The 23942-nt window shown below is 40.0% G+C and overlaps 1 protein-coding gene across 1 annotated transcript in view; it reads right to left on the bottom strand.

Moving 5' to 3' along the window:
- Positions 1-6366: 6366 nt before the first annotated feature.
- CUL3 (cullin 3) overlaps positions 6367-23942 on the bottom strand; it is a 52168-nt gene continuing 34592 nt past the window's right edge. The window contains 10 exon segments of the mRNA XM_422620.8: positions 6367-7345; positions 8004-8149; positions 9957-10143; positions 14609-14743; positions 15540-15636; positions 15973-16097; positions 18751-18858; positions 20876-20898; positions 20901-21045; positions 21887-22063. Coding sequence (XP_422620.6) covers positions 7214-7345; positions 8004-8149; positions 9957-10143; positions 14609-14743; positions 15540-15636; positions 15973-16097; positions 18751-18858; positions 20876-20898; positions 20901-21045; positions 21887-22063 — 1275 coding nt within the window. The 3' untranslated portion in view covers positions 6367-7213.

The raw sequence follows: 23942 nt of genomic DNA on the forward strand, positions 1-23942 counted from the left end.
GGGGTGGCACGGCACGCTGAGGCAGAAAAAGAACTCGATCACTCAGAAGCTTTGCAACAACCCAATGAGGTGACAGGGTTGCACACACGTGCACGAGGCAGGAAAGCGTGCCACGGTGTGACGGGGCCGGCCCCGGTTTGCTCACGTCACATCAGATCTCAGATGCACGTTCTGACCCAGCAGTATGACCCAGATCTGGTCACCGGCTGCACACAGCCCATGTGTTGAAGCACTGTTGTGCTGTAGTGGCTCTGTTGCACCTGGAGCGGGGTGGTGGAGGGCTGAAGCAGGAGTGCAGTCGCTCTTCCACAGGCGCACATCTCCCGGTGCTTGCTGTGTGTGAAAACCACAGTCAGCTGCTGCACTTCAGCTTGCTGTGATCTCGAGTCACACCCTTCTGGGGCACATAGATAAGCCATTCTTTAAAAACAAGGAAGGAAAGCAGACTAACAAAGGGAAAGAAACCCATGTGAACAGGAGAGATAACAATAAGGGCCAATGAGAATTTGCCCCCGTTACTGCAGGAGAAGCCCAGGTTCAGGGCTGTGCAGCTCATGGGGCAGCAGCTTGCTGCTCAGCCCACCCCAGCTTGCTGTGCAGAAATCCCAGTGTGTGGAAAGGTCTGATATCCAGAATGCTGAACTTGGACTATTCCCCCCCCCCGTCCCCCCCCCCCCCTTTTTTTTTTTTAAATTAAATACAGCCCTAGATTTACATTATGCACCTGAAGAAAATCCCCAGGGTCTGACGGTACAAGGATCTGTGCTTCAGGTTTCTTTTATTTAAAGATCACACTCAGTAATAGAAATGCAGTCATGAAACCAAAGTGCAGTAAGAAGGTCTTAGGAAGAAGATTCAGCTTGCACTGACACAGACAAAGCTACCCGCAGCACTTCCAACAAGTAGAAACTGTTGGGATAGAGACAAAAACATCCAACTCTTGGACAATAGCAGGAAGAGTGATGGCTGTGAGTGTTCAAAACATTAAAATGCTGTAAATGAGCTCTGAACAACACAGAGTATTACTGAAATACAGAAAAAGGAAGTGATTCATCAACTCTTTGCTACAGGGAAGAGTACGAAGAGGCAGACAGTCATCTGCCTCCCTGCGGGTGAGAAAAATGGGAGTTCTGCCTGTGCAAGGAAAACCAAATCTGAGAGCTCGTCAGGACTGAGCTGGGGGTGGGCAGCAGGGTGATCTCTGTCTGTGCTGGCAGGGGCAGGGCAGGCGGGGACACCCGTGTGGTCAGGTGGCACCAGCCCTGCGGGTACCTCGTGGGGACACAGTGAGGTGACAGGGCAGGTAACTATGGAGAGCAGGAATGATGGGATGGACACCACCAGCTCTACCTCTGTGCTCACACTGGTGGGACTCCAGCGTGCTGCAGGGCAAGCTGCTTGCTTCCCCAGGCATTTCCCAGCACGGAGTCATGCTGCGTGCCCATGCAGTCCCATCGATCACCAGACTTGCACTGCTCTTTCCCCCCCATTTCCCCACTCACATCACATCGGCCTGGCTGTTCTGCAGGGCAGCAGCAGTGCAGGGGGAAGATGGCAGTGCACAGGGCAGCCACAGAGTGAGGGCTGTGAGCTGGGATGAGGGCAACTTGGGAATGCTGCAGACACCAAGTCCCACTCCAGCTCCCAGCGCAGCCGGTGGGAGCCAAACAGGTCTCCAGGTGCTTCCCACAGAGGGGCGCTGGCATCTCTCCTTCACAGAGCAGGGTCTGAGCTAGCTCTGAATGTGAGCAGCTCCTGCCTTTCTCTCTGCTTCCCCTTCCCCCAGCTTTCCAGTCTGGCTGCCAAGCGGAAAAGCACATTATTCATTGTGACCTACCCAGCAAGCCAAGAAAGATTGCTGTAAGAGATTAGGAAAATAGCAGCTCAGCCCTGTGTGAAGAATCATCCTGCACTCACAGGATGCCCCGGAACACCATCCGCACATGGCAGCCACAGGCAGCACAGCACGGGGTGCAGCGTGCTGTGGAGAGCTGAGCTGGGTAAAAGCATGTGAGAGACGTACTGACCTCCAGTACAATCATGAGTAGGCCCAGCATAAATAAATGCCCAATGCGAACAGCCAACAAGTACTGTATTGTGTGAGGCTCGGAGTACGGTCTGTGATAGGTTTCAAGTCTTATGGTGGAAGGGCACAGCAGAATTATAACTCCTTTCCATAATGAGCTCTTTGATTGCTCGCAGCCCTCTGAGGCGCTGAGCCCTTCACTCCAGCTGACACCCAAGGACTGATGACGCACCGCAGGATTTAATAAGTTCATTGTAACTTCTGTAACGAAGCAACATGGCAAAGGTTCAGGCGTTGCACACTGTAGGTAATTAACTTCCAGGAGGGCGACTGAATTACCTCAGCATCTCAGGAGCAGGCCTCATTAAATCCAGGCACTGTCTCGGGCTCATTAGCTTTTAAGAGAATATTTTTTTTTCTGCCTATTTCCATTTCTTCCTACACTGAGACCAATGACAGCGACAGCAGCACTGAGACAAAAAGCAGAAGCAGGGCCCTACTTGAGCACAATAAGCTATGCAGTCTGTCTCTGCCCCAAGCGCTGTGCCTCCAAACTCATCGTTTCTGAGGAAAATAAAACCCCAGTGGCCAGAGGAAGAAAGCAGCCTGACCTGTTGCACTTACAAAAGGGGACTTCTCTCCCAAGTAGTCCTTAATTCCCTTTTTAACCAGCTAGTAAAGAGGATCTGTCAGCAGCTAGACACAGAAAACAGAGCTCATCACACACAGCAAATCAGAATCCAAGCAGAAAACAGGACAAAATGGAGCCATAACCAGAACAGGAAGGGGAAGGCTGGCAGGGCCACAGCTCCTCCTGTCAGTGTGACACAGCAACTCAAGGCTCAGCCCTAGGAGACGCTGCGCCAGGCAGTGCACACAGCAGATAGGCTTTCAAGGTGCACAAGAAATCAAACAAGAAGGAGTTTCCTGAGCTTCTTCCTGGGGCAGACGGGGGAACAGGCAGCCTCAGCAATACACAGACACATAGGAGCTAGCAAGTTATGTAAGGAGCTCACATTCAGCACAGCTGAAGATGACTCAAGAGAAGCCCTCCCAAGGCCAGAAGCAGATGTGAGCAGAGGCCACACCGCACTGGGTTCTGATGAGCCAGCCCCCAGCAGACAGGATTTCTCTCTCTCTGGACTCATAAAAGCTCACCTGGGCCAAGTCAGACTATCTCCACATCCACACTCACCCACTGTGATGCCAAGCGGCCTCTTCAGCAGTTCGGCCTGCGGTGTGCGGGTATCGGCTCCTCCCGGCACAGGAATGGCAGGCATCAGAGGTGAGCATTTGGAAATGCAGGCAAAGGACCCACAGCCACTGCTTTGCTCTGAAGAGCTGATCGTGCTGAATCAAGTCCTCTATTTGTTACAGCAGAAAGCAAGGGCTACAGCCTTTTTCAACAGATACATTTCCAGCACAGCTGGGTCCTTGCTATTCTATTCCTTTTTTTTTTTTTCCTTGAAGTTTTAGTGAAATGCTGCCCTTTAAAAACTTGGCTTCATTTCAAAGTTTGTAAAAATAAAGAAATTTGTTGGATGTAAATACAATGGCAAGCTACTTAAAGCAAGAGCCAGTGCTGTGTCTTTCATAGTATAAATACAAAGTGATCGCAGCTGAGGCTCCAGGTACCAATCTCACAAAATTCATAAATATCCAAGATTAAAATCAGGGAGGTTAAAAAAGCAAACCAACCAAGGAGCAGTAACGCTAACAGCCCACTGGGAGAGACAGCATAACTGTCCTGGATGAGACCACATCTACACCGTACTTTCATAGCACAGTTCTTACTGCAGCTAACAAAAGAAAAGCTTTAAATGCAGAATCAGTGACTTGCAAACTAGAAGCTATATCCTGCCATTCGGAACAGTGTTCTCAGTTTTCTCTCTATATTATTTGTCAGCTCCTAGCTAAAACACCATCTCCCCCTCGCTCTTCCTTTTCTGATACCATTACTACTTGAGCAGATGGAGTAAAATACAGTTCCACACTGCTATCAGCCATACCCACAACACACGGACCAAACCAAACCAGCACTGCAGAGCAGCGGTTCCAGACCTCTGTGCACACTGTGTAGCTGCCGCTGGCCCTTAGACAGCAGCACTAACTTCATTAAGGCATTCAAAACCAGGCTGCATTACCATATACATGGCACCTCTCAGGTGCCATGCTGGCTGCTTATGACATACGTGAATAAAAAGATTTCAGCCATCCAAAATATTTCGTTCAGTGCTTTTGTTGATCCAATGCTTACTTGTGACAATGCTACATGAGTATAATCTCAGCCCTTTAAAATGAACTCGTGTATTTATGTACCTTCCAAAAGAAAACTTGAAGCCTACTTTTCATTTTTAAACTTTTGAAAAATAAAACTGCACGTTAATAGGTTGTTACAGCATTCACCTATACATTAACCCAAGGAAAGCAAACTTACTAATAATTACCCTCATAAATGTGACCACGCAAACATATTAATGAGTTTTTAACTAAGTTACAAGTAAATTTAAAGGTGAATTAAGAAAGACCAAAAGTGAAATCAGGTAAGGAGCAGTAGAATTCTACTACGGAATCTAAAAGAAATCTCACTAATCATAGAATCACGATTCACTAATGTACACAAACAATGTAAAGGCAGCAAACTCACCTTAAGCAGTCCCAGTGATATCTTGTTCTGATGTGTCTGATCAAAGTTCTCACATTTCCATATTGAACTCCTTGGTACTGTGATCTGGTTATTCAATGGTAAAGACATTTCCAGAAGGTGACTTCAGTAGAAGTTCCTTCCTGAACATTCCGTGTCTCCAAAATTCTATTAAACTTGAAATGGAAATGATACTCTGGTATTTGTTACTGAAATAGCTGTCACCATCTGTTATTCCTTTAGCAACTCTAGCATGCAAAGCTGGCCAAAAAATAAGATAAAAAAAATCAGACCCATCCACTCCTTAAACATAGCTAGACAGCTGCTCATCCAACATTCAGGCTTGTGACATCTAACTTCATGCTTGCCAAGAGCAAAGCAACCAGAGGCAGAAAGCTTCAGCTGATGCACAGCAAAATTATAACTGCAACACAAAGTCCTGCTGTCATGGGTAGCAACAGTAATACCTCTAAACCACAGGGGAAAAGGCTAAGAACTCACTCCTTCCCAAAAAGCACACAGGAAAGCATTAACATAAAATTGCCACATGAATGCTATTAAGGACTAAGATATGCAGAAAAGAAAGCCGTAATACCAATGCATGGAAGAAGTAGTTACAATTTTAGGAAGACTTTAAGACACAATCCAAAACTAGACTGGCTAAACAATCAAAGTTTTCTAATGTCACTAGAAAATAACCTGTAGAGACACACAGGCAATTTTAATAATTGCCTCCAAATTCATTTTAGACAGCCTGATGGCCTAGCTGGATTCTTCGTGAACAACAGCAGGTTAAGCTCCTCTTCGGTTACCTTCCTTCCACTTAATTGAAAATAAATCATGAGTTAGGGAAAAGTCTTCTTTTTATTTAGTAAACTTCAGTAAAGCCTTTATAAAGAAAACAAAACAGGCCTTGGAATAAATCATGCTGAAACCATCCCAATTCCAGTCCTCCTCCTTAGAAGCAACCCACCATTGAACAACAGCCAGGCTTTTCATCTTAACAGGCTGTTGAGAGGGATGAAACTGGAGGCACATTATCAAAAAAATACATTTCAGGTGAACTGCTCCATTACACAACAGTGCATCTGCTTAATGCGGCTAATGAAGAAACAATCTGGCAGTACCGTAGCGCTCTACAACCAACTTCCTCTTTGCTTCACCTCCAGCTCCACATTTTGGGAAGTCCATCCCAAATATGTTGCAGTATCTATGGATGAAAACAATGTGAACCAAAAAAAAAAAAAAAAAAAAGCATCAAATTAAAACAAATATTTACAGCAGAAAAACTGCGTAATATGCAATATGCATTGCAATGTCAGAAAAACAGTTTAATAAAACCTCTGCAGTACAATGCACGCTTCAAACCAATTCTATGAGAATAACAGTGCCACTGAACTGCAATTTGAAATCTATTTTTGCAGCATGCTGACAAAAAGGATAAAAGCTTTGGTTTAAGAACTGAAAGTTTCGTTATGGTAACATTTTTTTATTGCATGATTAAAATGCATTTTTAAAAGCAAATAGTGCACACTGGCTTCACTTTAATCTCCTGAAATACGTACTTATGATGGGAAACCCTGGGGCTACAGATCCATCTGCAGTATTAACTGACAAAATATAATCCCAGTATGTTTCCCCGGAGGACAGTATTCAGTTCCAAGTATTGCCATTCCTGTACTCTAACACACTTGAATTGTTTGTGTACACTAGATCCATTTATTTTAAAATTTTGTCTACATTTAGTGAAATAAAAACATCGCCCTGTACAATCCACCATCAGCAGTGAGTACAACAGCAAAAATTATTATACAGTTTATACACACTAATATCTTTTCCTTTTTTCCTATGAAGAAACCAGAACAAACCTAGAGTATAATTTAGAAGAACTCAAATTACAGAAGGGAAAGTCAAAATTATTATGGTCTTTTCTGAGCCCCCAGTAGTTCCTGATTCATGTTGTTCAAACAATGAGTGCAGCTGGAAGAGTGAAACATGCTCAAGTTGTATTCTCGGGTCTTCAAAAGGTTACCAAAGATTTAAATTAAACATGGCTAGTTAAAGAAACATTTGAAGCAGAGCAATATAACTGGGAATTCTGTCTTACCAGTTGTGGTTGTTTTTTTAACCCAACTTATACAATGCGCGAAGTGCTAAGCAACACTACAGAAACACATTTACATCAACACTGAAGATCTGGGGAAATGAAATTCCAACAATTTTATTTTTTTAATGAGCTGTATTTTCTAAATTTGTTTTTATTTTTCTGTTTTCATACAGTATTGAAAACAAACGCGGCACATTCACATTTTCCCAAAGAATTGTAAGGATGATCTCTACAGGGATAACGTTGAAAAGCCTGAAGCTCAATCAATTCATGTTGAAAACTCTCAAAAGGAGTAAAACGCTTGATCTGAATGGTCTAGAACATGTATTGTAATTTAATAGAAGAGATGGTCGTCTTAATATTAATGATTTAAAAGAACTTCCCAGTTCATGCGAAGAGTACAGTCCAAGAGTAAATCAAATTTTCTGAACGCATTTTATGCTACGTAAGTGTATACTTTGCGATCCTCAGGTGTTCGTGCCAAATATTCTCTCTCAATAAGTCCTTCAATACGTTTTTTAATAACAACTGGACTTGGTAAGAATCGGGCCTTCAGCTGCTGAGTTACCTAAAACATAACATTGAAAACAATAACAGAAAATTACAGGTCAAGCAAGGTCATTAAGTATCATAACTGATCAAAATAATCAGAAAATTGTACATAGGCAGGGCTGGCTACAACCATGAAACAGCAATCAATCTTCACCATTCCATCATTTCTTCCCTTCGGCTGACTGCTCATTTTTGAGAGAGGAATGGTCAACCTGGAAACACTCAATTGCACAACCACGGAAGAGTGCAAGAGTGGAAAACACATCCCATTTGCAAAGGTGTCAGAACTCAATGAGTTAAGAGAAGCAGCACTCTCACTCTTTCTCTGCAGAGTTTGAAACTCTCAATCTTGGACCCAACAGTTAGCAACAAGACAAAAGCAGAAAATAATTCATGCTAAGCACAGTGGTTTTCATTGCCAGTTGGTACTTAAGGAATATGATGACATTTTAATAGCAGTAAAGGGAGGAAGGAAAATCAAGTACACGTGAATACGTTCTAAACTAAAGGGTATGGATTTAGGTGTCTTTAGATAAATGTGAAAAACAGGATGGATTAAATTGCAATCTCTCAAAAACCCTCCAGGACCACATTAGACTTGTGTAACTTACATGAACCAAATGGAAAAACAAAAGCAATTTCCAAGTCCATGTTAAAACTATGTACAAATATACCTCTGCTACTAGCACATTGTGTTGCATCTTCTTTCTAGATTTCATTATCCGAACTATAGCAGCTTCTATCTCATGTTTTCTGTCATCGTCTACTTTCTGCCTTGTTTCTTTCCTTTCTGGATCAGATTCTCCTTGTTTGGCAGCAACTAAAAGGAAAAAAAGGGAGAACAAAGTATCTTAGCAAAGTTAAAATTAATGTTGTGCAAGCTTTAGCTTCACTATTTATTTCATTCAGAAATCAAATAATACTTTCCCAAGTTTTCACATTCTCAAACTTGTTTTTTAATGAAAAGCAGTCATAAGAACATATTAACATTTTCTGGCATATTTTGATAGCAACTGACAAGGTAGCAATCTGTTATTTAATTATTGCTATGTTAAAATTTGAGCAGTACTCAGACCTGCTTACAGGCACAACCACCCCCATGCTCCCATTAAATATTTTTCTCTTAAAAATAATGAAATTTGTTAATTAAAACAGACAAATGATTCAAAGCTTTCTTCATAAACTAGTTAAATACTTAAGAAGTTGCTCAGTTGGATGAAACAGTCCAACTTTCCTTATCCTCTTTATCTCAACTGTTTCACCTCTGTATTCTGTTCCCTTCTATTTTATGCTTTGTTCCTGCCCTTCTCTCACCTTTTCACCCAGCTATCATCATAAACAATCCCTCTTCCCACACTGCTCCCACTACCTGCCCCCCCGCTGTACTTCACTCAAAAGCCCCAAGTATTTATTGGCTTTAAAGAGATATACATTAAAGTCATCTTTGTAAGAGAAACAAACCCAAAAGTATCCAATTTGCTCTTAAACTGCCTTGAACTCCAAACCATATTCCCCTACTCCAGAAATTTGTGAAATGATAAAGCAGAACTACACCAAAATTCCAACAGTTGTCACAGACTCCTGTTCTGCCAGTGATGTTTTTGGGCCCTGATCAGAGAGATGTGGTCACTTCATTTGTTTGCTGCACTCTTGCTCACCAGAGAAATTCTCCACATGTGGTAAGCATGCTGAGAGCACAGCACTGTGCATGCATATGAAGACAGTCCAGCTATTGCTTCAGCAGCAGGATACACGCAGTGTAATAAGAAGCATGCACCCCTGGATTTACACACCCACATCCCAGGACACAGCAGGCTAAACAGAACCCCAAAGCTGTATTACGCACAGCACGTGAATTACCAGTGCTGCATGGAAAGACAATTAAATGCCAATAATAATGCTGTGTATTTTACATACCAAGACCCATAAAGTCAGAAAAACTTTGATGTACTAAAATTACAAAGTCATTTTCCAAAACACTTTGAAGAGCATCTACAGCAATCCCAAAAGTGAGAAACTACTTCCAGAGAGCTTTCTGAACTAAAGATATCAATATTACTTATACGTAACATAAGCCAGAGCTTCACTGAGCTGGTAAAGTTGTGTCACACTGATCAGTTGCTCTCATTTGTTAACTCCACTCCAATCACGGCCAAAAGATGCTGCAGCTAACTGGTATGTAGAAATAAACCTTGTTATACCATACAATAAAGATTTTGCTCAATTTCACTGCAGTACAATAACTTACACACTTGAGGCTACCTTTCTCAGGAATCAGTCAGCAGCCTGATTTTTTTTTAATTCCACTATTCAAATTTCCCTTGTAACATTTCCTTTTAAGACAGAAGTACACATTTTGAAAAGCAGAAGGATTATTAACTACCACTTCCATACTTCCATTATTTAAATTCTTGTTTTGCTGCAACTAGAATCATAAATTTATCACATCACAGAATACCTCAAGTTGGAAAAGTCCTATAAGGACTGAGTCTAACTCCTGGCTCCACAATCATCAGCAGCGAAGAAATATGACTTATTTCCTTTCTGCTTATATGGACATCAAGCTTACAAAACAACATTCTAAGACAAGACATCTTAAAGACAAGACAATATAAAAAGCCACTTACCTGTCTGAATCTTGACTCTGTGTAGTTTAGATGTGAACTGATCATTCACTGTAAATATATGTCCATTTTCTATTTCTTTCGATTTGGGCTCTTTTGTGAGAACACGCTGTGTTGGTTTGCCACACGCAAGGGACTGTAGGGCTCTGACCAGTTCTCTTTCAGGGATATCAGTTTCTTGTTGAATTTCCTGAAGAAAAAATATCCTCATCAGTTTACAGCTAATGCAGAAATAAGTATCACATTTTGCAAACAACAGCAGTGACTGCTTAAAACATCCATCCTTCAAGCCTATAAAGCAGTAATCGTGAGTCAGTAAGCAAATTACACTGGAGGCAGAATGATGTCTTCATATGCTTTAGGGGAAGGCCAGCTACTGCTTCTTCAAATTTAACTCAGTCAAGCTGAGCTCGCATTCATTACAAGTTCATTATTACCTGCTTTATTTATTTATTTAATAAAGAGTTTCAGAAACTGCAAACATCTCCAGTTCACATTCCCATTCAGACTCTAAGGGGCACCCAGCAGCTGAAGACTAAACTACCAAACAGAAAAATAGCCACCATACAAGTAATTGTCTACAAGAGCTGTCATTTCACCAGCTTCCCCATCACCTGATCCAAGAGCAATATCCAGCTCTTCTGTTGTCCACCAAAATTCCCCATTCTCGTGGCACACAAGTCAAATTGATGACCTCCTGACTAAAAACAGCTGCAGCATCTCCCTGTGTTTAAGAGGCTAAGACTTGTACAGAACTTCAGTTCTTTAAACGGTGGTCAGAAAGACAAACTTCAGAGTACAACTGAGTTCTATTAAATGTTTATTTCTTCTGTGCACTCAAAATGTTATGATAAGGGTCAAAATAATCCTCCTGTGGTCATCCACCACTGAAAACAAGTAATAGTTTTTATATACTGGCTGCTAAGACCGTCATTAACTGCAACACATTTCCCATTCAGCATCTCCCAACCAGATCTCAGCAAAGCTCAGACAGATAACATGCCTTCATTTTGCAACTGTACCCAATATTCCATGTATAATGTTAACTTTATTCAATGTCAAACTGTATTTTCGCACATCATTTCAAATTACTTTGAGTGAGCTAGAAATTCCCGAAGTCTAAAATGACCAAATCTCACTATTTTTGATATTTACTGCCTGTGGGTGACTGGAAAATATTAAGCATTCCTAAGAGTATTCATAGAAGAGCACATTCAGAAATATTCACAGTATTTGAAGTAAGTGATGTGTACCCACAGTTTAAATACTTGCTGACATCAGCATGCCTTTTCACAAGCAACTCAAAGTTATTTCTTCATCTGTTGCTTTATTTAAAACAATTGTCACTTCCATTATTTTTTTCCTGATTCAGCACAAAGCAGTATTAAAAAAAATAAGAAATCAAAGATGCAATCCTTCAGATGGTCACACCAGAAATTCTTACTGAAATGGAACAATCAGCATAAATTCAACCAAGCAAATGAAGATAGCACTTAAGACCTGAGGACTTAGGTAAACGTTGAGGCTATAAACCAAATCCAGGTTACACTTCACATAATGCCTCTAACATTGTTCATCAGAAATCAATGTTTGAAAACCAACAACTGAAAGCTATCTTTTCACAATTAAATTGCTATTACAAGTAAATGTGTTCTCTGCTCTTGATGAAAGTAAAACAGAAAGTTTTTTCCATGCTGTAGCTTTCCAATTGAGCCATTAACATGTGCAAAACACTTCAGAATTCATAAGCAACCTTAAAAATCAGAAGCACAGGAAGAACTGTACTGCAATATGCTCCCTCAGAAGGAGGCAAAAAGTTCAAGTTGGACAAAAAAAATGTAGCTATGAATACAAATGGGAATAACAGATGGTCCTCTGCTCTCCTTTCCCCTCCGTCTGTGGCATATCCTTTTTCTAGAAGTGTTTATACAATTGATGTAAGACATTGGAAAATCATAGAATGGCCTGGGTTGAAAAGGACCACAATGATCATCGAGTTTCAACCCCCCTGCTATGTGCAGGGTCGCCAACCAGCAGACCAGGCTGCCCAGAGCCACATCCAGCCTGGCCTTGAATGCCTTCAGGGATGGGCATCCACAGCCTCCTTGGGCAACCTGTTCCAGTGCATCACCACCCTCCGCGTGAAAAACTTACCCCTAATATTCAATCTAAACCTCCCCTGTCTCAGTTTAAGACCATTCTCCCTTGTCCTATCACTATCCACCCATGTAAACAGCCATTCCCCCTCCTGTTTATACGCTCCCTTGAAGTACTGGAAGGCCACAATGACGTCTCCTCAGAGCCTTCTCTCCTCCAAGATAAACAATCCCAGTTCTCACAACCTTTCTTCATAGGAGAGGTGCTCCGGCCCTCTGTGGAGGGATCTTAGTAGCTCTACAATGCCTTTCCTCCCATCTTCAAAAATGCATTATTTTGAGGGAGATAATAGAGCTGTGCACAAAAGCAGTACCTATTACATAATTTCAGTTCTAAAAACATTGCTAAATGAGCTCCATCTGGAACCTACAAAAGATATTATTCTAGGCATGGCCTCTGTCCAATTCTACACAGGAAAACTGGTTATTATATGGAAAAAAAACACAAGGAAATTAGAAGGAAAAAAAGTCCTGGTGTTGAAATGACAAAAAAACTAAAAGGATTTTTATTCATCCAAACTTCAACCTGCAATTCTTCAGAAGCAGAGATAAGCGAAAGAGAACAAAGACATGCCAGTTTTTAAGTTCGTGTCACTTTGTTAAAATAAGCACTAGTTTTACTTCTACTGCAGCAACACCTGTATATCTTGTTTGTGACACCTAAAGATATAGTAAGAACCAAGTATTCTCCCTTCATTTTCAGCGTTATCATTAAAGATGTACATTTTACCCTTCAAAACACTGAGCTGCTTTGTAAACTTCAGCCAAAAAAAAAAAAAAAGCTGAGCATTACATGAAATTCCATTACAAGAAACTGAATTGTATGAAAATGGAACAAGCTCTGAGGGCTTGCACAAATATCCTTCCTCTTAGAAGCAAGTAACATTAAGCTAGACCACACTAGACCACATGGCCTTGTTCATTTGTTGATGTAAACAAACCCTTGACATATGGAATATAACTGCATACATTTTGGAGAAGGAATCTTGCTATGTAACAATCCTTTACATTTCCATAGAACCTTATACATTGTTCCTGCATCATCATAATCTTACTTTTCTCTCAATCACATGGGTTAACAGCTGTTCACAATCTTAGCAAGTTTCCAGTTAATAATCGCATTGAGTACAAAGAAAACAAAGCAAAGGTAAATAGCAAAGGGTATCCAACCACAAAAGCAACTTAAAATTAATCTTTCCAGCTGTGAATCTGCAGAAACACTTGCATATCAGGAATGCTTTTATGCTTACTCAAGCACACCGCAAGCCATCTCTCACGCTATGTTGCAGTAAAAGCACTAACTTCATAGGATAGAACAACAGCATATGCCAGCACTTGGTAATTAATCATGGTATTCAACAGTCAATGAAGACAGACAAAATTCAATCTACTCTTAGATTTTCACAAGCTTTTCTGCTGAAAGACAACTCCCACATACTTCACCAAAGAAGCCAAACAAAGTAAGTATGCCTTCTTAATGTTTTAGTTATAGGCTGACACACAGAACAGCTTAAAAACTCCTAAGCAAGAGAAAACAAATATATACAACCTAAACACTTGCAGACAGTTCTCCATCATGGGGTCTTAGTGAAATTAACTATAATTTAGAGCAGATACTACAGTTGTATTTGTCAGTACTATGTATTATTTATTCATATATAAATGAGGCTCTATTATTCATTAAAAAAAACAACAATAAATTTGTAAAATAATGTAGCTACCAGCCCAATTTCAATTAGGAAAACCAGGCTGTTAACCTAGCTGTTAAATCCTCCTTCCTTTTTAAGTTCTCAGTTGAGGAAGTACTCAAAGCTGTAATGCTACTGCAACGCACTGCACAGAACACAGGACCTTCTGAGCTCCCAAATACTCTTTTGCCAGCTGTGAGTAGTATTTATGAGTCTCTTAAACTCTGTCTTTCTCAATCCCAACTGTTTCAAATAAACATCCCTGTAATAGCAGCCTAGAAGAATGCCACTCCCAAAGCATTCTCCACCACCTTTTATGAGCTTCAACCTTCCTGAAACCAAACCTCTTTATTGTCCTTTCTGGTTCACCAGGTCAGAGAAGGGATGTACGTTCTTTGATTAATCCTACAGCTCACTCCAGACTGCCAGTTTAAACACTGTAACTGCTTAAAAAGCAATGACGCAAAAATCCCTTTTCACCCTGGGCCTACAGATGCAGTTCCTCAAAGAAAATGAGCAAGCAGAGCCACCTGCTGCATTCCAGCTTCAGCTTTTCTATTGCTCTACAGCCAAGGAATAACCATACTCAACAATCCTCTTCAACTGCCCTGAAAACTTCCATTCCTAAATGACATCCTCTTCTGGAACTGTTTACAGATAAAGCAGTGGTGCTGATCTGTTTCTGCATTTATCAGTCTGACCCATACTCCGGTGGAATGAGAAGCACGTGCTCTTCAAATACCTAGTTAATAGAACAAGAAAGTCTAAAAAAGTTATTTGAAAGACAGGTAAGAAAAAAACCAATTCTTACCTCAAAGGTGTATTTTTCTCTGTTGTTAAAGAGCATTAATATCGTCATCTGGAAAGTGGAGACTTGCAATATGTGCTTCCGTGTATTTGAGCCAGTTACCTGGGCACCTCCTACGCCAACCTCTGAGCCATCTTCCTATTTTAAAAATAAAAGAACTACTGTCAGTTCATTCTTCACTCCAAAACATTTTCTCATTAAGATGGAAGTTACATGATGAAATTTATCTTGGAGCTCAGTCTGTAGATGTTAGAATGGCATATGCCTGGTGGCATAACCAGAATCTCTCTCCAGTAGGTGATCTTACAATCACAGTGGATTTTTTAGCTTGGAGGCACCTTGGTATGTTGCATGGTCCAGCCACTGCTCAGAGCCAGGCCATACAGAACAGGACACTCGAGACTCCATCCAGTCAAATACTGACCATTTCCAAGAACAAACCCCAGAGCCTCTACAGGCACCTGCTCCACCACCTGAATAGCTTCCAGCTTTTTCCTGTATATATATAAATACTAAGTATTATACACATTTGGAAGAATGTCTACACTGCTAGCACTCTGCATACAAAAAGCAGAGTAGACTTGGCTTAAAAGTATGTTTTCACACTAACAAAAATTAGTCAAAAGATAAATTTCATTCTGACTATTTCAGTCAATAAACCCGCAGAACACTAAATTTCCTTCAATATCCAAATTGCTACTTTTCTGTGAGGAACTAAAAGGGATGATTTGCGACACACTAAAATCAGATTTAGAAGAAAACGTTTTCAAACATTTACAAAGGAAGAATATAGAAGGAATGAAAGGAACTTTTTGCTTATATTATCAATGGGCAAGCTTATTTTATAAAATTATTAAGTTAATACAGGTGTGCAGTTGCTTAGTTTTTATTCTAAGTGTTAAAATGTAACACTCTCATAACCTTCATACTTTACCTTTTTAACTGGCCCATAGAAAGTGGCATTGAGATCTGCAGAACCCATGTGATGCTGGAGTGTCAGCTGTCGTCCACTGTGTTTGGCTAAATAAAATCTGTAAGATAAATGAATTGAACACTTGAATACAAAATGTAAATTATGCATTAAGTGGAAACTGCTTAGTAGAAGCTTAGTAATTATGTGCACTTTCCATAGCAATTAAGGAAATTTCTAACTCCTCCTTTTTCAAAGCATTGCATTAGAATTCACATTAAGAACTCCCAAAGCCTCAAATCTAAAAATGCAAATACTGTATTCTCAATTTTTGCATCACCTGAAAAAGAGCAGTATGATGGCATGTCTTTTGTTCTAATGGCAAAACATATCTGTAAGTTAAGTATAGAAAGTTTGCTCTTAAAACCTCTACCTCAAAGCCTGTTATAATACATACCTCCTAAATATTTCAAAAGCATGTCGGGGAGCTGGAGGGATGTTGCACTTTGGTGTGGCTGACTGGGTAGGCCAGTAACCTGTTGTGAGGACCCGCACTGTAAGATCAACACCACCTAATGAGACCTACAATTGGAAGAAAACATCCATTGTTTTAAAAGAAGATTGTGCTTTACTGTTTTTTTTTTAATCATGTAGAATGTACAGAACTTGCACAGATTAAGAAAAAAAAATAGAATATATATCTATAAACATTGTTTTACCAACACTGAACAAATGAACTCATCACCATCAGAATATATTAGATGATATACCGAAAACCTCCACGTTATTCCCCTGTGGCATTTAAGAGTGTACAGACTTTAATAAAGTGCTAACCAAGAGTGAAATACCTGTGATCATGAATAGAATTCATAATATATAAGACAGTTCTTTCTAAACAAGTTTTCCCCTTTGACTATGTACAGCAAAGCCAGGTTGCTAACGACACAAATTTCTAAATAACTGTTTGTAAATTTAACCTCTGGAAGCAAATAAAAATGCCAAATTATCTGATGTTAAATAACAGCAAGCTCCTCCTGCAGTTTGCCTCCATCCTGTTACGTGAACAGTTACTTTCACACACACAACGTACGCACTTTCTCTGAAGACAGCCATTACCATAAATATTCAGCACTGGTTAGAAAACATTGTACAAGTGAAGCACAGATCCATAAAGTGCTTCCATTAGGAGGAGATAAACTTCTAGCTATCATCTATCATGTGTCATTATCCTTATTGGTATCTCAACTAACCTTATTAAACTTAAAGCTGAGCGCTTTCAGCTCTGGTAGATGTTAGCTACTACCTTCAAAGATAACAAATTATGGACAAGAAAAACAAAGTATAACATACCCAAATGGTTATAAATTGTTAAATAGAAATAGAGCACACTATATTTTAGACCATCAAGACATACCCTATGATTTCAGAAGCTTCCAATATTAAATAACAGAGCAGTATTCACTGGTACTATAGTAAATTTTGTACTGTGTGTGTGTATGCGTCAGATGCTTTTGTGCATTACCAAACTTGTGCCTAGGAAACTTCTGAGAAGTCTAGATTAAGGCCAATATGAAGATTGTTCTATAGTCAACATTACTGCCTTGCCTCCAATTCTGTATTATCAATGCTATAAGGCTCACAAGATAATTAAAATTGCCACTCAGATGCAGAAAACTAATCTATAAATCACCTACAGAAAAGCTTCAAACAATTTTCACTCCAGAGTATAGGGAAAGGCGATCACTGTAGACAGGAAGATAAATAAAGTGTCTTTATCAGGAACTGAAATCGTTCCAGTTAAAGTGGGAACCTTTCCCTGAGGTTTTGGTCTCAGTCAGATTAGAACGCAGTATAAATTTAGAATGTCGCATATCATACATTATACATAGCAGACCCAGAAAAATTCTGTAAGCCTTCCACTTTCCATCTCTTCACTGCAAAAATGGTATGAACAAATGGAAAGTGCCTGAAAGTGATCTAGTCTTCTAAAAAAAAAACTCTTCACAATTTAAGGTTTTGGAATTGCAGCTGTAGAGTTATGAGTAATGTTATCCTGGGCTTTCCCTTGTGCTTAGCTTTCCTCTTAACGATATCAAACCAATCATTATTTAAATAGACCTTGGCACTACCCACATCTTGGGATACAGGATCCAGCAGGAGACTTTGCAGGTCAGACTATTTAGAGACGAGTAGACTTCTGATTCCTCTAGGAGGCACTGCACATATTGGAGGTATATAAATTGTTTGAAAAGGAGTAGAATTGACTACTTCCTACAGAATGCAAAAACACCTGGATGCTAACAGCAATACTTAAAAACAAAGAATATAATAGATCTATTTTACCTCAAATATTACAAACACCAACAGAAACACCTCTGCTTCCATCATAAACAAATATTCCAAACGTGCCATTACAAGGCAATGAGGCCGAACAAAAGGCAGCCCTTGGGCAAACTGCTGGTCCCTTGCCAAGAATAAGACAGTGTCAAACGAGACCTAAGCAGAATAGCTGTTAACAGCTGAACTTTACCTTCTGAGTTGTACACAGTTAGGAAGGAAATATAGATATCCTATGTTAACTCAAAGTAAAACTGTCGGGTTGTCTTTAACATAAAAGAATCCTATGTAGAAGTCTCACACACAAAAAAAAAAAACAACAGTGGGATTGCTCTAAAAATTTTTCTTGACATTTGTATTTTAACCATTCTTGAAAGAAAACACCATCAGATTCTAAAGAACAAAAGCTGCAGTGCAGTTGCCCGCCCACAAACACCTGTATCCGTCCTCGTGTGCCTCCACAACCGCTGCTGAAACCACCCGGGTGGTGTGAGGCACGAACGGGCCCATAGGCGCCCCCAGCGGCAGCAGGCGGGGCGGCGCTCCCAGCCAGGAGCCGGGAAGGCGGCCGCAGCGCTCCCCCTGGCGGCCACGAGGAAGGAGGGCCGGCGGAGGAGGGACCCGCGCAGCAACGCAGATGCAACGGGGCTGGAACGGGATTCTATGCAGCGAAACTGGTACCGTTTGGGCTGTAGATCAGCCTTTGAAATGACTTTTCTATTTCGGGAAATACTAACAGAATTTACGAGATGAGAAACACTATAAGAAATTTAATTTGAGGATGCTAACTAAATCCTTCTCACATTAGAGAACACTAACAAAAAACCCACGTGCCTGGATAAAGGTTTGTGCTTTGCACTGGAGTGAAAGGAGAAGCACACAGAAGCTGTGCTCTTACCCCAGTCGACTGAAGATGTTGCCTGAACTCATCCATCGTCGTGTTTGAGATGCTCATGTCCCTGAACATTCCTTCCAGTTTAGATGTGAACTGACATCCACATTCAGTCTGAAACACACAACATCACTCATTGTGCCAGGGCTGTGACAGAGATCTGATACGTGAGCTCAGCAGCTAGAGTTTGTCTCATAAAAATGCTACTCCCATACACGTGGTTACCTGCACTCTTACTTCCATTACTTTCAGAACTTTAAAAAAAAAAACACCCCAAAATAACTTTCAGTTTTCATATATTTTTCATATCTAAGCCTGCACAAATCAAAAACTTTCCCTCCGTTTTCACCCATTATAGTATATTTTGGCATAATTTCTGCATTTTTATCTCACCTTAAACATCGGTGAAAGCCTAACAGACCAATCAATGTATGTAAACTAACCCATTTTGTAACATGATGATGAAAAATAGTATTTTCTGATGCACAAAGATTTTTATCTTAAGTATACATCATTTTCAAGGGCTAGCGCAGAGTACAGAGTAAGATCACCAGATCTTTCTTCAATCTGTGACATACACATATACAGACATATGGACAAATACATGCATTTACACAGGACAGTCAGGACTTTCTAAAGCACAGCTTCGTGTCCGTGGTAAAGGCCAGCATGTTATCTACACTATTCCCATCACTGGGCAAATCCATGAGAAAAGAGGGCAGTCTCAGTCCACTGACTCATCCTACTGAAGAAGTACGCCCTGTGTATTCTCATCCGTACCAGGTGGGAAGACATAGAAAGGTAATTGGGAATAAATTAATATTGATAATTTGGAGAAATCTGATACAGATTTCAGTCATTCATGGTGGGAATATGAAGGTCAAAAACTGAGAATCCGGGAAGTTTGATTTTTACAACCAAATCAGCCAGGTTCAAAAGTCCCCTGGACACTTAACGTACCACAGGGGAAGAAGCTGCATTAGAAGCTGCTTCAAGGATTGCTTATCTCTTTAGGCTTTATCTTTTCAGTCTCTCGGTCACTCTTACAACCAGAATAAACTGAACTAAGAGACGTAAGCAAAATGTTTCCAAACATTGGTATGAAGATCTTTTTTCAATCAATCTCAAACTACATCAAAAAGGAATTCAACATTACTGCTCATCTGCAGAAGGATATAGTACAATTCAACAAAAATGAATGCAATAAAATACCCACTGTGAATTTACACCATTTACAGATGTTTTCCAGCATTTCCTTCTTTTCATTTCTACATAATGTTTCTGAAAGCTGCCTGATGGAAGGGGACGTTGGTGTACCGATGGACAGTTGGTTGAATGTGAGCCAACCGTGTGCCCAGGTGGCCAAGAAAGCCAATGGCATCCTGGCTTGTATCAGGAATGGTGTGGTGAGCAGGACGAGGGAAGTAGTCCTGCCCCTGTACGCAGCATTGGTGAGGCCTCACCTTGAGTACTGTGCTCAGTTTTGGGCACCTCAGTACAGAAAGGACATTGAGGTCCTGGAGCAGGTCCAAAGAAGGGCAGCAAGGCTTGTGAAGGGCTTGGAGAATATGCCCTGTGAGGAGAGGCTGAGGAAACTGGGGCTGTTTAGTCTGGGGAAAAGGAGGCTGAGGGGAGACCTTATTGCTCTCTTCCAATATCTGAAAGGTGCTTACAGAGGGAGCGGGGTTGGTCTCTTCTCACTGCTGACAGGTGACAGGACGAGGGGAAGTGGCCTCAAGTTGCGCCAGGGTAAGTTTAGGTTGGATATTAGGAAACACTTCTGTACAGAAAGTGTTATTAAGCACTGGAATAGGCTCCCCAGGGAGGAGGTTGAGTCACCATCCCTGGATGTGTTTAAAAACCGTATGGATGCGGTGCTCAAGGACATGATTTAGCAGAGGGTTGTTAGTTAGGGTAGTTTGTTTAGGTTGTGGTTGGACTCGATGATATTTAAGGTCTTTTCCAACCTGAGCAATTCTATGATTCTATGATTCACATTCTCTGTTAGGGCTTTAAAAATAAAATCTGTATTTAACGGCAAGGTGCAGCTTATGTATATAACCCTTATATAAGGCCAAAGGATCATATTTATGAAATAAACGAAGCAAGAAGTATACAGATATTGTCTTACCTTTAATTTAGATATCATATTTTCTCAGAGTCATCTGAAACACTCTTGTTTGTAAGAAGTCTTCTTGCCAAGTGCTGCTTATAATACCGCTCAAAAACATCTTTCTCTTGCATAAACCTAAATAAAACCATTGCCTTATCCAAGATAGTTTCTACTTCTTGTTCTGTTAGCTGTAAAAGAAATAATATACTGGTTTTAGTCTTCCAGGACGGATGTCATATATAACCTACATACTTTAAGCAATTCACAGCAAGTATATGGTGTAAGAGTAGCCTAGAAGGAAAATAACAAAACTGGTCTAACGTATGAACAAGAGAGCCAAAAGAACAGTGCACAAACGCAGTAGAAGGGAGAAAATATAACAAAACATAGGAAGAAGCAATGGTGAGGGAGACGGGAGCAATGAATGGTTAAAACTCCTGATAAAACAGTGAAATTCTTCTGATGACCACACATTTTGAAGCATGAAAAAAGAATTTAAAAGGCACAACTACAAACCAGCATTAGCAACTGATAATATGGAAAGTCAGCTTAGAATGAAGATTTTTACATTTTGAGATTGACTTTGCAAAGCCTGTCTAGTGCCACAACAAATAAAATGACTATTCATTTTTATAAATAAATAGAATTATTTGATTGGCTAACCAAGTGAGTTATTTCGCAGAGAATCATGAGGTATTGGGAATAACTACTGAACTATAAAATCTACTTAAGGAACTGAACAGGTTTCCAAGAAAGAAAGGCACAGAATTTAATACAATCTAATTTTATTTCCAAGGGAGTGAGATGGAGGTCAAGCTATACATCCTGAGATATCCTTGTGTGGCTTATATAAGTTTAGCTCTAAAGTGTTATGGGCTCAGACGTGTGTTACATCTTTCTTCTTTGTTGGAAAAAGGCAGCAGTGCCATTTACCTTCATATAAAAATAATTCCCAGAAAATTACCTTAATTTAATCTATCCAAGTTTGCACAGAAAACAGTATGATCTTTTAGTTTAATTTATACTTACTCCCTTGACTCCTTTTTTCAGCTTATCATCAATAAATAATGAGAGGTACTCTGGAGACCTAGAGTTGAGGTTGAGGAAATATTCGAAGTCACCCGCAATAGTCTGTTTGAAGAGTCGGTCATTATTGAAAGACTCTTGAAGAAAGCGGTCAAATCTACTCTTCAGATCCAGTAAACCCTTCAAAAAAAAAAAAAAAAGGAGAAACACTTTTACTGATTTGAAATTTTAAGTTGTAAAAACAGCAGTGATAGATTGCAGAGTAGATCAGATCTACAAGCAGAGGTTCTGCAATGCTCTCTACATTCTGTGCTGTTAGAAAGCAAGTGAAATTTCATTTCTATTTACAAATGTCTACAGATGCCCTAAATCTCTTGCTGTAATAGGCTACTGACAGATTAAGTATTTTAATCACTCTTGTTGAACAGGCTGATTTACTTTACTTTAAATCAACAACTTAAAGAAGGTATTTTTGGAATTATTAAGCCTTATCTACGTAAAATTAAGTTGTCAAAATCACTTCTCTTCCTAAATACAGGACATCAGAGAGATCAGGCTAAGCACCCATTAACAACATCCACAGAGACACGAAATAAGTTTAAGGAGAAAACACTACAACAAGAGGACAGATCTTATCAATTTTTTTCCCCTGTAGTTTCAAGCCAGGGATGTTCTGCATTATTTAGCTGTGTGTTTCTTATTAATCTGTATGAATCTCTGTGAATATATGAAAACTAGATACAAGTAACTGCCCTCCAATTACCACAGTTTGAAGTTCACAATCGCAGTGATCTGAAATGAACCATTTCTTTTAGCTCAACTATCAGATTTTTACTGTGATTTTTAGGGGTTGCACCATCTATAGCTAAAGCTAAAACAACTGAGTGTAGAGGGAGGAAGCATCATAAAAAATCACATGAGCACCTTGCTAAGCATATATGTGGGATTTAGAGGTACGTAACATATTCAAGGCAGTGGAGAAAAAGCATTTCATGCAAAAAGTTGACAACTACTGTCCATACAATCCATTCAGGTTAAATGATCCTAAAGTCCTACATCTCTGAAGAATTTATTTATTTATGGTTACTTAAAGAAGCCATTCAAGAATTACTCAAGGAAGTAGTAATGTTTCTTAGGAACTCACCATCTCACTTAAAGGAATGGTCTTTAGACAGTCTAATTAAAGCGTATTAGAAATGTTAAATTCAAAGTAAATCCCACTATCTCTTTCTGTTAACCAAGGTTAGCTTATGTCTCCTCTCCAGGAGTACACCATCTGAACAACCTGGTGTTGAACAGGAGAAACTGTTAGTACCTTAAATCACAACAGCATTTCAACATCCCTTCCATTATTTTAAGGAGTTTTAAGTTTAATCCCCTGGCAATGCTTTTGCAATCATGTCACAGATGATGCTGAGGGTTTGGCAATGTCACACTGCAGAAGCAGTACTGAACTATGAAGACTTTTTTTCTTGATAGTGTAATATATCCCCCCTGTCTATCTTCTTACTGGTATTAAAGTTCTTGAAAGTTTCAGGTTAGCATGACTGAAATGAGTAAGGTGGTTTCTCAATTCATTTTTCTTTTCTTCCATCATGTTAATGGGAGGATAAATATTTTTGGAGGTTTAGCAGTAATTAAGTATCGATTCCTTCTTGGGACATCTTCATGAGATGGTTGGGGGTAAATACTAATTGGGCTGCGGATGAACTCTGACAAAGCACGTGCAACATGGCTGTAAGCCTTCTTCAGCTTCAGCAGGTACTCAACTTTGTGGCAAGACACAGTGACAGCATCTTTATAATTGAGTATTTAACTTTTCCCAGCTCAGTCTCTTAAGATACTCCCTTTGGGTCAAACAGAAGTCTAAAGGAGTGAAAATCACACCATCACAAAAACACAACAGCCCACGGTCTTAATACCTAAGAAAGTTCAAACAGTATTCTCTTCTTTTTAACAATCATTGGAGAATCATTCTTGTCCACATTAGGTAAGAAGTTTGCTTCAGCACAGACAGACAATTGACAATCCAAACAAAAATGTTTCTATACTCAAATGG

Source organism: Gallus gallus, chromosome 9 (assembly GCF_016699485.2).
Source record: "Gallus gallus isolate bGalGal1 chromosome 9, bGalGal1.mat.broiler.GRCg7b, whole genome shotgun sequence".
Classification (NCBI taxonomy): Eukaryota; Metazoa; Chordata; class Aves; order Galliformes; family Phasianidae; genus Gallus; species Gallus gallus.